The sequence below is a fragment of the Phyllostomus discolor genome, chromosome 12 (genome assembly GCF_004126475.2).
Source record: "Phyllostomus discolor isolate MPI-MPIP mPhyDis1 chromosome 12, mPhyDis1.pri.v3, whole genome shotgun sequence".
Classification (NCBI taxonomy): domain Eukaryota; kingdom Metazoa; phylum Chordata; class Mammalia; order Chiroptera; family Phyllostomidae; genus Phyllostomus; species Phyllostomus discolor.
Window position 1 is genome coordinate 53,374,299 of NC_040914.2, and position 14,836 is coordinate 53,389,134.

General features: G+C 59.5%; 1 protein-coding gene across 1 annotated transcript in view; it reads left to right on the forward strand.

Moving 5' to 3' along the window:
* NLRC5 (NLR family CARD domain containing 5) overlaps nt 1-14,836 on the forward strand; it is a 78,506-nt gene that overhangs the window by 37,284 nt on the left and 26,386 nt on the right. Inside the window, 13 exon segments of the mRNA XM_036011873.1 lie at nt 300-365; nt 859-942; nt 2,724-2,807; nt 3,728-3,817; nt 4,996-5,076; nt 5,907-5,975; nt 6,760-6,843; nt 7,218-7,301; nt 8,691-8,780; nt 9,569-9,613; nt 10,537-10,626; nt 11,436-11,519; nt 14,295-14,378. Coding sequence (XP_035867766.1) covers nt 300-365; nt 859-942; nt 2,724-2,807; nt 3,728-3,817; nt 4,996-5,076; nt 5,907-5,975; nt 6,760-6,843; nt 7,218-7,301; nt 8,691-8,780; nt 9,569-9,613; nt 10,537-10,626; nt 11,436-11,519; nt 14,295-14,378 — 1,035 coding nt within the window.

Consider the following 14,836-nt stretch of genomic DNA (forward strand, 5'->3'; position numbering starts at 1 on the left):
CCATGCATGAGACACTGCCATCCATTCTAGAGCAGAGGAAACGGAGGCTCAGAGGGGTGGCGTGACGTGCCCGAGGCCACATGGCTACAGATGGCCAAGCCAGAATTTGAATAAAGGTTCCATTTGACTTCAAACCTTTTGCTCCTGCTGCTTTGCTGAATGATGCCTTCAGCACCTTCAAGCAGCCGTCTTTGTTACTCATTCTCCGTGGGTCGTGCTAAGGAGTCTTCAGCCCCTAGAGGCCAAGAGCAGAGCTTGGACTCCTGAGCCCCGGCCAATGCTGGGTTTGTTCTCGCCAGATCCCCAGAGCTGCAGGGAAATGCCAGCCAGAGCAGAGAGGCTCCGAGGAGAAGCCTGACCCTCAGGTACCGCAGCGGGATCTATTGCCTTAAGGGGAGGGATGTGACGGGGTGGAGGGTCCCTTCCCAGGGGACGCATAGCAGGGGCAGGGAGGACAAAGGGAAAAGCAGGTGAGGGGCAGGGAAAGGACACAAATTGTCCGCCCTGGCCTGAACAGGGAGCATCTGGCATAGCAACATCATAATAAACACAATTTAATGGGCTTCTGCTTTGTGCTGGGCACTGTGGTGTTTTACACCCATTACCTCCTGGTTACTCCTGCAAATTCTGCAAAGTATACAATGTTACTCCCACTTGACAGAGGAGGAGACTGAGTCTCAGATAGGTGAAGTGCCCCGTCCAAGGTCCCCCAGTTACCGAGAAGCAGGGCCGGCATTAGCCAGCCGGTCTGGCAGCCTCCTGGCTCCCCACGGCTCCCACGCCTAGCAGCGGGGCTAGGAGACAGAGGAGGCGCCCTGTAGTTCTTGCCCTGAACCCCTCCGGCCCCGCCCGCCCCAGGCTGCAGGAGTGTCAGCTGACCGTTTTTGATGCGGAGATGCTCGCAGCCCAGCTCCAGAAATGCCCCCACCTGGACGAAGTAGAGTGAGTACCTTGGGAGGCTCTGGGCCAGGAGAGGGTGGCGGGGTGGGGTACAGGAAAGGCCTCAGCTTGGGGTGGATGGTGTGGGGAAGGCGCCTCACCAGGAACCTGAGGGAATCAGACCATCACAAGAGCTACTGCGTTTTAGCGCCTGCCCTGTGCCAAGCGCATTTACACGCACCCTCTCCTGCAATCCTCCCACCTCTAGGGCGTAAGTGCCACGACTGTGCACATTTTATAGAGGAGGAAGTTGAGCCACAGACAGGGACGTTTGCTCAAAGTCACACAGTTAGGGCGAGTGCAAGCCAGGGTTCAAGTTCAAACAGTCTCACTCCAGGCCTCATCCTCGTGACCACTGTCACTGAGATTGGCAAAGCAGAAACCTCACCACACCTACGTCTGTCTTCCCAGCCATAGCCCCCGGGGTCCCCTCACCCTGTGCTCCTCCCAGACTGCAGTGAGACGACCTCTTTTCTGGCTGGAGAAATTCCCATGATGCCCCGCTCCTGGGCAGAGCCTTTGAGAGAGGGGCTTGGGGGTGGGTGGAGGTCCTGTGATGTCACCGGGAGGGACCCCTGCCAGCACCACCCAGAAGTCAAATGGGTGGGGGGTGGGGTGATGGAATGCCAGTGTGTGTTTGGAGGGGAGGGGCCCCACCCCAAGCTGCCATGGGTGGGTGCAAGCTGCTTTGCTGACTAAAGCCTAGTTATATACCCCGGCCTGGCCCACTGGGAGAACCAAGATGAGATTAGAAAAGGTGGGTTGACCCAGCTCACATGCTTCCACCTGCATGGCCGCCGCCAGCCAGCCCCTGCCCTCCCCTCCCCCGCCGCTCTCACCCTCAGCCAGGGCCCCATCACCCACCTGGGTAAGTGGGCCAGTCCCCTCTCGGCTCCACCCACCCCACACCCAGTCCATCATCCTCAGCCGACCTGTGGCCTACACAGCTCTCCAAACCGACCTCTTCCCGTCCACACCCCCAGCCCACACTGCCCTCCTCTGTCACCTGGATGACCCCACCAGCCCCCTCCCTGGGCTCCCTGCTGCCTCCCTGGCCACCTCCACCTGGCCCAGTGTCAACTGCGTTTCACCACTCCCTGTCCCTTTCCCTCCCTCCTGCTGCTCGAGGCAAAGGCCTGATCCTAAAATCTCATGGGACCCAGAACCTGCTCCCAAGCCCCAAACCCCACCTGGCCCCACCCCCCTACTTAGTCCTCCACCCAGAGGTCCGGGCTCCCTCACAGGTCCTCACGTGTGCCTTTGTGCTGTTCCTGTGACCCACCCCTCCCCCATGCCTTGCCTGCTGAGCTCCTAGTTTTTCTAGCAAGCAGATCAGACATCAGGGGAGCCTTCCCTGATCCCAGACCCTAGTCACAGGCCCCTCTCACCATGGAGTTTACCACAAGCAGCGATTATGTAGGCTGCAGCATAAGGGAATGGTTGTGGGTGGGGCCTTGACGTCAGGCTGCCTGGGTTCGAATCCCAGGTCCACCTTTGAGCAAATGCCCTCACCAGTCTGTGCTTCAGTTTACTTACTCCTCCGTGAGCTGAGGAGAATGCTGGTGCCTACCTCGCGGGGTGGTTGCCAGGATTAAAAATCTAATCGTTGCAGAAGCACCTGGGACAGCATCCGGCAGGCCTTAGGCTGTCTTTCAACGTTCGTTGTTAGGGAGGTTCACTAACCGGAAGGATGCTTTGCTAAGTCAGTGAGGGGCCGCCTGTGCGCCGAGGGTTGAGGGGGGACCCACCCCCGCAGCCCAGGAAAGCGGCCCCCTCTGTCTCAGCCTCTCAGGGAACCAGCTGGGGAACGAAGGCTGTCAACTCATGGTGCAGGCCGTCTCCCAGTCGCACGTCCCCCGGAGGCTGGAGTGAGTGCCGCCCGCCCTCTGTTGGGTCACGGGAGGGCCCTGGAGAGTCCCCGCCGGCCCCTGCCTCCCCTGAGCCCTGTGCCCACCGTCACCCAGGGAGCTGCCCCCCCCACCCCCCCTCCTTACCCCCAACTCCAGCGACGTGGGGGTGACTCACCACGCCTCACATTTGCCTCTGACATGAGCCACTTAGTCCCCGTTATTAAAACCCCGTGGCCTGTGTTCCGGCTGGTTTTTACAACTGCCCGGGGGCGGGGGGTGGCTCATGGGACTCGGGGGTGGCATGTTGCATCAAGGCAACAGTGGGGCGTTGGATTGGGATGTTGGGGTGGGGAGCGGTGTGGTAGGGTGGGGGCACAGTGTTGGGGTGAAGGGGTGGGTGGTGGGGGTGAGCCTTTGGATGTGCATTGGGGTTGCGTGGAGTGCAGTGGGGTGCTGCTTGGGTGGATGCGTTGGGGTCTCGGCCCCGAGTGGGGGCTGAGGTGGGGGCATGTTGAGGTGGGGTTGCTGGTTTGTGGGCTTGGCTCTGTGCTGAAATCCTGGCCCTGTCACTGAGGAGCTTTGTGCCCCGGGGAAAGGAACGTGACGTCTCTGAGCCTCAGTCTCCCCTTGTGTTAATTGCACTTTGAATGGTGGTTCTCTTACACGCCAGGAAACCGAGGCTCAGAGAGGCGAAACCAGTGAGTAGGTTCTTGTCGCTCCAGCTGGAGAACCTTATCCTCCGGGCGGGGCAAGGGGGTCAGGCGTCTCTTGGCTCACCCATGTGGGCCAGAATCCTTTGAGACCCCCCTGGTTGAGCACCCAGGACATGTCAGGAGTGAAGCCATCCAGCTGCTGAGCCAGGAGGAGGGGGCTGGAGCTGCCCAGGGGCTGGAGACTTCAGCCGCCTGCTGATGGCTGCCCCCTCCCCCTCCCCACAGCCTCAGCGACAACGGGCTCTCGGTGGACGGGTTGCACGGCGTGCTGAGTGCCCTGAGCAGGTGCTCGACCCTGGCAGACCTGCACATCAGGTGAGTGCACAGTGGGCGCCCGTCACCCAGCCCCACCTCCAGCCTGGGGCGCCCGGCTCCCCCACCCTTCTCAGTCCTGGCTGCCCCCAGAGGGCAGAACGGGCTGAGGCCACGGTGCAGTGGCAGCATTAGCGTGGAATGCTATTTAAAGGGCACGTAAATGCTGGAACTCGTCACGTTTACAATAAAGCTTCTCAAACACACTCAGCGCGGGGGGAGGATGGTCTAACAGAACACCCTGTTCCCACCAATAACTGTCAACCTTTTGTCGCTCTTGCTGTGTCTACCCCTCGAAAACCTAACTTTTGGGAAGAGACTTTTAACCCCAGTTTTTAAGAAAAAAAGAAAGAAAGAACATTCACTGCATTAAAAACAAAGACACGAAGGACCCACTCCCAAATGCCGTCAGTGGTCGTTGAATCTGGGAGAGATCATGGGTGATTTTCCTTCATGTTCCTTTTACTTTTCTGTATTTTCTAATTTCTCCGTGGCGATGAAGTATGACTTTTTTAAAATTTTTATTTATTTGTTTGTTTATTTATTTATTTATTTTTAGAGAGGGAAGGGAGGGAGAAAGAGAGAGAGAGAAACATCAATGTGCGGTTGCTGGGGGTCATGGCCTGCAACCCAGGAATGTGCCCTGACTGGGAATCGAACCTGCGACACTTTGGTTTGCAGCCCACGCTCAGTCCACTGAGCTACACCAGCCAGGGCGAAGTATGACTTTTGTGATGAGAAAAAGATATATGTAACGTTTGGTTTGCAAGGCGAGGTGAGGGATGCGAGGCTGTGAGCTGCAGCCTCGTGTGGATTCCCCAGACCTGGCAGTGACCTCGCCCTGCTGGGTGAGCACCTTCCACCGAGGGTGCCACCCGTGGGTGCCACCAGTGGGCACAGGCAGAGATGCCGCCTGAGGCCCAAACCAGAGAGACTACAGAACTAAAGTCTTTCAAGGACTTGTCAGGAAACGAGGGCTGATGAGTCTGTGAAATCTCTGTGGAGGAAAGACTTTGGGCTCCGGGAAGCTCCAAGGAAGTCAGGGGAGGGTCTGGGGGAAGGAGCGCAGCTCAAGGCTTGGGGACTGCACTTGGGAGGTCCCTCCAGGCTGGGCTGAAACATGACACGGAGCAGCAGGGACTCCACAAGCCTCTTGCTTCCTCCCTCTTTTCTCTCCGCAGCCTCAAGCACAAAACCCTGGTCCTCATGTTTGCCCCAGCGCTCACGTTTGCCTCACCTTTGCAGGAGGTGGCCGAGGAGAGGTAGGGCCCCAGTGCCGTCCCGCACCACCCTGGCCCAGCGCCACCCCCTCCCTGGCCCCCCAAGCTGCGCAGTGCCACTCAACTGCCAGGGGACTTTGGCAAAGTCACAGAGGCTCCGCCAGCCAGCAGGCTTAGGGTCGGAATGCAGCCCTACTGGGGAGGGTCAAAGGGCAAACTGCTGCCCCATTTCCCTGGTGGAGCCTGAGCGAGCCCTGTGATTCAGGGTGGAGGGGGCACTCTGGGGCAGGGGTGGAGCGGCCAGAGAGGACCAGGCCCTTTGGCCTGAACCCACAGGGCCACCTGGCCTATAGCACTGATTTTGGTCAGAACTTCTGGCTGCCTTAGTCACAAGGACCCTTTAGAGAGTGTTGGCCTCCTCCAGGGTGCCTTCCTGGATTACCCCAGCCCAGCACACGGGTAGAGACTCAGCTCTTTGCTCCTCAGCGTCCACCTGCAAGGTCTTCTGTAGGGTCTGAGCTTTCGGAGACTTGCTTGAAGCCGAGGCTGACGTCTCTGAAGGCACTGAGGAGGAGGAGGAGGAGGAGGAGGGTGGGGTTAATGATACTAACAGCCAAGGTGAACTGAGCACATACTAACTGAGCACCAAGCACCAGACTGAGAGCATTCGCATACACGCTCCCAGTAAGCACCTAAGCGATTTGCCCCAGTTGCGCAGCCAGCAAGCAGAGAAGCCCGGTTGGAGCCAAGGTCTGGCTGTCTCCGGGCCCGTGTACAGATTGGATGGTGGGGAGCGAGGCTGAGGACGCACTTTGGAGACAGCGGGCAAGGCGTTTGCTCAGCCAGCCTGGCCTTGCTGTGTGTCTCCCCAGGGCCATGTCTTCTGACAGCCTCATGCTCCCGATGTCCTCTGAGCTGTCCCCGTGCTCCCCAAGGGTCAGGTACAGTGGTGACCTGCAGGGCTCGGGTGTGGGTCCAGCCTCCTCCCTTCCTCTGCACAAAGCCTGTCCCCAGCCCCCAGCCTGGAGGTGCTCCCTGGAGGACCCAACCTGCTGTGCCCAGCAGCAGGGGCCTGGCTTCCCAGCCTCCCACCTCTCCTGCCCAGCCCACCGCAGGCGGGGCTCACAAGGCAGCCCCCGCGGTCACTTTCCTTACTCAGTGACCCAGCCCCCAACCTCCAGTCGCTGAGGGGTTGTGGGAACTCTGGATGGAGAGGATGGGGAGCTTGCAGCCCCTTCTTTTCAGATCCTGGGTCCTGGGCTTGGAGGTTCAGCTCGGCCCCCCAGGGCACCCATCGGTACTGGCCCTCTCTCTTACTCTCTGTCCCTCTGTGGCTCCCTCCCAGTCTGACTGTCTCTCTCAGTCCTCATCCGTCTCATTTCCCGTGGCCCTTGTCTCACTGTCTGTCTGCCTTCCTCTGGCACCGTGTGTGTGTGCATTTGGATGTGCATCTGTCTGCTCTCTTCTCCCTCCCCCTCCCCCCCGCCTTGGGTCTGTCCATCCTGGTCTCTCTGTGTCTCTGACTCTCTGGTTCTTCTCTGCCTGTGGGTTGTGACCATCAGTGTGTTGTGTGTTGGACTCTCTTTGTCTGTCTGTCTGTCTGAGTGCCAGATGCGTCCCAGCCCCCTCCTGCAAGCCTTGCCCTCTGCCTGTGGGTCTGGGGCGGCGGCTGTGGCCTCCGCCGGGCAGGGCGTGGTTGCAGGGCTGTGGTTCTGTCCTCTGCAGGCTGGTGCACTGCGGTTTGCGAGCTGAGCACCTAAAGCAGCTCTGCGCCGTGCTGAGAGGAAGCTGCCACCGGGGCCACCTCGAGTGAGTGGCTGCTACTGGGCTAATCAGCTTGTGGGTGTCGGGGTTGGTTTTGAAGATTTAGATCAGCGGTTCTTTTCCTGCTGCAGTCTGGAACCCCCTAAAGAGTGTGGTGAAAGTCCTGCCTCTCCCCACTAGATGAAGGTCCTTCTCGTTTGACTCCCTCTGAGGCCCCTCCCTGACCCCCTCGGGGTCACACACTTCAGGATAAAGACCCTGGGGGAGACCCCGGCGGACCCAGAGCGACCTGCTAAGATCTGGCCTGGCAGCCCAGTTTCAGGAGGAGAGGAGAGATGGCGTGGGGCAGAGAGACAGAGCTCCTGCCCGTCCCCACCCCTCCCTCCACTAACCTGTTGTCCCCCTGCCCCCCCTCCCAGCTTATCAGGTAATGCTCTGGGGGACCAAGATGTGGACCAGCTGGTGTGGCGGCTCCCAACACTGGGCATGCTGCAGTCCTTGAAGTGAGTAAGGCCTGGGCAACGCCTCTGAGGCTCGTCCTCCTCAGAAGGAGGGGATGTGTCCCGGGGGGGCGGGGGGCGGGGGGGGGGCATTCCTCCTGTGTCTTCCCATCTCACTCTGTCCTGAGGTTGTGCCCAAGAGTAAACGAGAAAACTACCCTAGTCCCTGACTCTTACTCGGTGCTCAGTAAAGGGTGTGATTCTCATTAAAATAGAGACTCAAAGATCCAGCTTCCGATGTAAGGTCTCCATTCTGGAACCTGCCTCTAGGAGGCCCTGGTCGCCTGGGGCAAGGCGGGCGTGGTGGGGAGCAGGAGCTGACGAGTGGAATGGCTGGCAGCCATCCTAGCCCTCGGGTGAAGGGCAGGGCTGTTTGATAAGGAGCAAGCTGGCGGGCAGGCAGGCAGGGCGGGTTCAGACCGCACAGGACACGCAGGCAGGGCGCCCAGGGCGTCTGGAGGGCGCTGAGCACCTGGCAGAGACGGGAGATCTTCAGTGTGGGAGGGGGACTCTGGTAGGAACCCCCAGACTCTGCCTGAGCAGGCAGACCGGAGTTCCTGGGCCCTGTGGCTTTGGTCCCCACATCCCCTCCCCACCCCCTCTTCTGGGACCAAGTGAGAGGAGCTGGGGGAGAGGCCACAGGCCCTGGGTTTCCTGTGTGGCCTGGGGCAGGTTCCAGCAGCTCTCCGAGCGCCTGCCAGCCAGTTAACCCGTGACCTGTGCAGGGGGTGGGTTTCGTCTGCAGCCTTAGGATGAGGGCTTTCCTGCCGGACAGTCTCACTGGGATCCTGGGAGGGAGGGGAGGTTGCCTCAGTGCAGGGGAACTGGACCTGGGTGGCGGGGAGGGCCTCACCCCTGCAGGCAAATTACATGCTGATTGCAGCGAACCCCCACGTGATCTTCTCGGTCTTGCGAACTCCTGGTTTGACTCAGGGCCTGTGAGCCTCTGCAGTCACGGACCAGGACCCCCGTCCTGAGGACTGTGTCGTTGGCGAATCAAAACCATCATGACAGACTGACTGATTAGGAAGGAAAGGAACTCCTTTGTTCCTGCTTTTTGAGCAAGAGGCCCCTCCATTTTCTTTTGTCCCTGGGCACCACCCCTCCTAAAAGTGCTCCCCACATTCATCACAGACAGAGGGAACCGCTGGGTTCTAATCTCAGCTCTGTCACCAGTGTGTCTTGTCACTGAGGGCACGACCTGGCTGCCGTATGGGCCTCAGTTTCCCTGTTCGTAGAGTTGGAACAAGTGCTCTGACCATCCAGAATTCAGTGAGTTCCATCGTCTGGAGTCAGGGGCAGCCCTCCCCCCCACCCCGGTGCTCTGACCACAGACAGGGAGTTTCTGAAAGTCCTGAGTGGCCCCGTAACACCACCCCTGCGATTCTGCAGTCTCAGCGAGAACGGCTTGTCTCTGGACACCGTGTTCAGCTTGGCCTGGTGCTTCTCTTTTACGCAGTGGATGCGTCACCTGGACATCAGGTGAGTGCGCCTCTGGGCACCCCCCAGTTCCCGCCACACCCCCCACCCCGCCCCATCTGCTGCATTCACGGTGGGGCATCCTCACGGCCTGCGGGATGCCCGGTCGGTGCACGTGTGATGGGTGTCTGCTGAATGAATGGAAGAATGGATGGATGGATGGGTGGAGCCCCAGAGACACTCAGATTCTTCCATGAGACACAACCCATTGACTCTCTTACTCACTGTCTGGATTGTTCTGAGCGACTTTGAAGAAAGCTGGGAGCTCCCTTGTGCCAAATTGAATGCTCAGGGACCTGCTTTCATTGTGGGGTCCCTGGAGCTGACAAGACTGCAGAAGGGAAAAGGCCCCCAGCCCCACAGCTCCAGGACACTTGGTGCGGATCGTCCACACTTTCGCCGGAAGCCGCCATTCCTCGCCCTCCCCTCCCAGGAGTGGGAGGTGTGATGGTAGACACCGGTTCAAACCCGGGCTCAGCCCTGCCCTGTAGTGTGGCTTTGAGTTGCTCACTGAGCCTCTCCCACCTCAGTTTCCTCATCTGTGAAATGGGGATAAGGATACTTCTTTCTCTCACAGTGGTAGCGTGAGAAGCAAAGGAGGTCATGTCGCTGGCATGCGCTGCACATGCCATAGGACACGTGGTGGTTGTCAGTAGAGTTCTTGTGGTGTGTGCTGGGAACACGGGCGGCCCCCAGGCCCCCCCTGGCCCTGGCCAGTCTGCTCTCTTGCCCCTTCCTGGGAAGCGGGCTCTTCGCCTCCTCTCTAATGGCTGCCTCCTCTCTGCCTGCAGCTTCGACAGCCAACAGGTCATCCTGAGAGGTGACGGAGGAGCCAGGTGAGGACAGAGAGCTCCGAGGGGGAGGTGGGCTCCCCTCTCCCTATGGTCCCCATTTCCTTTAAGAGCTCCCCACCCCAGGCCCACTGCCAGCTCTCGAGTAAGCTGCACCCCCTCATATGAATGTGCAGTGATCAGCTGCCTTAAATCCCTCTTGGAAGAAGCCAGTGCCGCTGGGGGGAGGGGTGGGTGTGCGATGCCACAGCAGAGCAGGTGCTCGCAGGGGGCGGCTCTGTGAACGGGAAGAGGGAACACTGCGTTCTGCCCCTCGGGGACTTTTGCAGACCTCGGGCTTCATGTGACTCACTGGCCTTTCCTGCTCTGAGGCTCGTGTTGCAAAAACCGTTGATGCTCTGCAGAAGTTTCCATATCGCTGTTGTAAACAACGAACAATAGTTAGTTTTCCGCAGATGTCCCTGGCTGCCCCCTAGTGGGGCACCCCAGTTTCCTGTGCGAGGTTGGCAGGTGTAGGAGCCCCCTAAGGTGGGGCTGGCTGGGCTGACGTGACGGGGGGCAGACGGCATCGCCGTGCCCGGTAGCTGGCTGGAACCAGGGAGGGCCCAGGGCTGGGGTGATCTTACTTCCTGGTCTAGGGTCTCTATTTCAGGGGACCCCCTGGGTTTTGGGGGCCAAAAGATTGGAGGCTCAGGGAGATAAAAGTCATGGAAAGGCCACATCAGTGATCAGATCCAGGAGGGGCTCTGTCCTGGCTCCCCCAAACCTGGCCAGGCGCCGTCTCCCTGGACGGGTATAAGCTGCTGTTTTTCTCGCTGTGGCTTCCCTGCCCTGGGCCTCAGTTTCCCCATCTGTACAGTGAGGGGTTTGATTGTCCTGAGGGTCCCTTCCAGCCCTGACTGCTGAGTCTCGTCTTCCCATGTGGATGATTTGAACTTCCTTCTCCAAAGGGTTCCCCCCACTCCAAGGGACCTGTTGGCTGGTAGGCCTTCGCCAGCGTTCCCAGCCAGAGCCCAGCCCTCGGGGTTCGGTCGGCCCTGCACCCCCAGGAGCTTCTGGTACCGTCTTACTCGCTTCCTGTTTGGGGGTGACCACCATGGGTGGGGGCTCAGGGAGTGAGGAGAGCCTGGGGGAGGGGTAGACTGGGGACCGGGAGAGAGCGGGAAGAGAATCTGAAAGAAGGGGAAAGGAAGGGGCTGAGTGTGAGCACCACGGCGCCAGACGCCCGGCGCTGGCTGTCAGTGTTCCGATCTCCCCGAAGACCCCTGGCTTTGCCGTGAGGGGCTGTGCAACCCTGGCTGGGCCCCTCCCCTCTCCTGGCCTCGATTTCCTCACCAAGCTGGGGTTGTCCCAAGGGGGTATGGGTGTCCGGGCAGGTTGGCCAGATCTCACAGGGGCCCAGAGGAGTGAAAACTTGACTTTTGGGGCTGGAGCCTATTCAGGGAGCGTGGGGGCGCATGAGGCCGTGGAAAAGGGGTTCCACTGTCGGCCTCAGAGAGTGGGAGGCACCGAGGGCTTTCGGCCCCAGAGAGGCCTGGCTGGGTTTGCACTGTTGAAAGAGGAGACCCTGGCAGGGCGGAGAGGGATGGCAGGGAGCAAGTAGGGAAAGCCAGAGGGTGCTGATGTGGCCAGGGGAGGGGCCGAGGTGGCCCAGACGCCACGGGCAGGACTCAGTGGGGAGCCTTTAGGGGAGGAGGAGGGTAGCTGGACACTCAGAGGTTCAGACTGCGGGGAGCGGGGGTTCTGGGGGACTTGGGGGTGGAGAGTGTGATCGGTTGGGGAGCAGCCTGCAGCCTGGGGAGCAGCGTTCTTGGGAGGAGGGGAGAGCCCTCTCTGAGCCCCTGCTCTGCCCGCTGACTCTTCGCAGCCTCAGAGAGTGTCAGCTGGAACCCCAGAGCCTCCACAGGCTCTGTGAGACTCTGGAGGACTGCCCAGGACCCCTGGAAGTCAAGTAAGTAAGGGGGGCACAGCACAGGCATCTGTGCAGCCAACTGGGGAGTTCAGGGCCGGGAGGAGGGGGGTGGCATCCGTGTCCCCATTAGAACCCAGGTGAGTCCTTTCTGGTTCCTCCCGCCAGACCCATAGCCCCGCCCCACAGGAGCTCCCTGCCGGTCAATAGAAGCCTGGCTGCTCCGGGCAGCCCAGCTCCTCGCCGCTCCCGCTCAGAGAAGCTGTGCCGGGCCTGGGGCTACACCTCCTCCTGTGTAGGTGCTCAACTCAGGGCACCCGGGGGCTCCATCGGCCCCTGCATGCCTGGGGCCCCACCCTGTCTGGCACCCACCTGGGCCTATCCCTTCTGAAGGCCCCACCTCAGGGCATCCCCCTTTGGGTGACCAGCGCCCCCACCCAGAACCTCTGGGGCTGTGACCAAAGCCAGGACTCAAACCTAGGCGTCCTGGCTGAGTCGCCCTCACACAGGGAACTTTGGACTTGAACTCACTGGGCCTCGCTGGGCCCTGGAAACGGGACAGTCGGCCTTTCCTTTTGCTGTCATCGTTGTAGTTTTATCCCCGTAATTACCTTAAGATAAAGAAACACAAGACACGCCTGCCTCACCTACACATCCCCTTCCACTCCTCAACGTCGCCATTGCCCTCGTGACCTGCTGCTCCTGGGCGGTCCCCACACCCAGCTGTCACCCCTTGGTGCTCACGGACCAGCCGACTTCTACCGACTTACCTCCCAGCGCACCAAATGTGTTTTTCCATTTTGCTAGCCGCCCCCTGCCCCCCGCCCCCCCGCCCCGAGATTTCCAGCTCCAACCTCAAATGCCCTCTGGGCCTTGTAACAGGCTTCTGGACTTGCACAAAACCATTCCCATTAGAATAGTTTCAGACGTGATTTGCAGGAAAGTGGCAAAGCTGGTCCTGAGAGCCCCCTCGCCCGGCCGTCCCTGCGTGTTACCATCGCCCGTTAATACGGTCCGTCGGTCGCAGCCGGGAACCCAGCCCTGGCGTGGGACTGCTGACGGCACCCCGGGCTCGATTCGGATTTCACCAGTGCCCCCGCCAAGGCTCTGTTTCTGACCCCGAGTCCCACCCGGGTCCCACTCACATCCAGTTGCCTGCTGTTTGCCTCCTGGGGCCTGTGACGGTTTCTTAGTCTTTCCTTGTCGTTACGGCCCTGGCAGTTTTGAGGAGTCCTAGTTGGGTGTTCCATTCAATGACCCTCAGAACGTGTTTGTCTGATGTCTCCCCAGGCTTAGACTGGGGGTTGTGGGTCTGGAGCCAGAAACACACAGAGGCGAAGTGCCCCCTCACCCACCCTCCCTCAAAGGTGTGTGCTGTGGACCTTGACCTTGATGGTCAGATTTTATTTCTGTAAAGTTACCTTTTCATTAAAAAATACATCCATTGTGGAGACTACCGAGTAAACACGTGTATAAAATCAGGGAGAATGCCGTTGTGGAGACTTGGTTTCCCCCGACCTGCCTCAATAACTTCTCTCTCCATGGCCCCAACACACACCCGTGCACATGTCCACGCACATGCACACACACATGTGATTTTGAAGCAATTCCAAGGCGCCTTATAATTTCCTCTGTAGATATTCAGTGTGCCCAGCTAAAAGACCAGCACTCTGGTTTTTAACCCACCACAAAGCCAGTGTCATTGCAGAACAGCGAGAGTTCATGCAGCCGGTGCTCGCAGAGCCACATTCTAGACGCCGGGAACTGCGGGGGGGAAATATGGGCTACCTTGTTATGCATGGTGCCGTCTGGGAGCGGGGGACGCTGAGCTCAAGAGCAGAATGGCTTTTGGTGGCGTGTGGGTTACAGAGTCTATGAGACAAAATCGTAAGACACAGAAGGTGAGGGGTTTGCGGTTGTGCTGGGAGCTGATTGGTCAGTGGAGGTGGTGAGTCGTTTCTTTGGGTCCCAAGGACAGCTTTGAGGTCTTTTCCAGTGTCCCCCACGTCCGATCTCCTGGGAGGGGAGCTGGGGGTCTGCCTGCTCCACCTTAGGGTTCAAGGAGCTGAGCTGTAACTTAGTCCAGATGACCTCTTTAGCCTGATTATTTCCCAGCTCGCGGCCACCGTCTTCCGCCGCCTCAAGGGCTGCTGGTTATCCGAGGAAAAGGTTAGGGCTCTTAGAGGCCGAGCGAGAAGCCATTTCTCGAGCTGGGATTCAGTCCCAACTCAGTTTAAGTCGTCAGGACGCTGCAGCGGCCACGTCATGTTATGTCGAACCCAAACCATCAGGTCCCCCGTCGGTGTGTCATCGCGCCTGATTGTGTGTTTCTTACCCCGTGTTGGCTTTTTAGTGCTAACCCTCCACGGTGCGCACGTGCCGAGAATCATTCAGCCGCACCTCCCCTCCCCCAGCCCCCAACATCAGCCCCAGAATCTGGGTAAACATCCAGGCTGCTTCCTGTACTTTTGGTTTTGGTTTCTGTTTTGGTTTGGTTTCTTGGTTTGGGGGGTTTTGGTGTTTTGTTTTGTTTTGTTTTGTTTTGTTTGGCGCTACAGCTGGTGCTGCTAAAAAGCCCTCTTCCGAAAAGTCGGGGGAAAACTGATGGGTCACAGCACAGCGCTTCCCCCACGTACAGGGCCTTCCTTCTCCTCCGGCCTCCGTGGTGACTCCAGTTCCCCGTGTTCCAAGGGGGGGGGCGGTTGTTGAGGCCGCAGCCCTGGCGTGGGGCCCGTTTCTGGAAGGCTCTGGCTGCACGGCCAAGCTCCCAGCTGTCCCCGGGGCTCCCGCACCTGACTCAGGTGCTGTGTTTCACAGGTTGTCCCGCGTGGCCCTGAGCGACCAGAGCCTGGAAACCCTGCTGCGGTGCCTGCCGAGGCTCCCGGAGCTGAGCCTCCTGCAGTAAGACTGTCTTCCCCACTTTTCCCTGCACTGCAAAGCCATCCCCTCCCCACCCCTCCCCACCCTCCTCCCTTTACCTGTCACGGCTGGGAGCCTGAGACTGCTGACTGCTTCCTGCTCTTCCCCCACCCCGTACCAACTTTTCGGGGGGGGGGGTGACTGGACCCCTCTGAGCCTCAGTTTCCTCATCTGATAAATGGGATTAGTACTCCCCAACCCCTCCCCCCCCAAGGGATGGGACCCAAACGAGACAGGTGGGCTGTCATACTCCCCCCCCCCGCCCACGGAAAAGTCACCTGCTCCTAGAAAGGGACTTCACGCCTGTGGGTCCCGTGTAGCCACACACCGTTTGTAAAAGGTCACCACCCTACGTGGTAAACAGGGAATTGAACAGCACCCCTAAAGTCTTTAAAATTCGACTTTGTAATTTCAGCTCAGGCTGGTTAGAACTTAGAAAG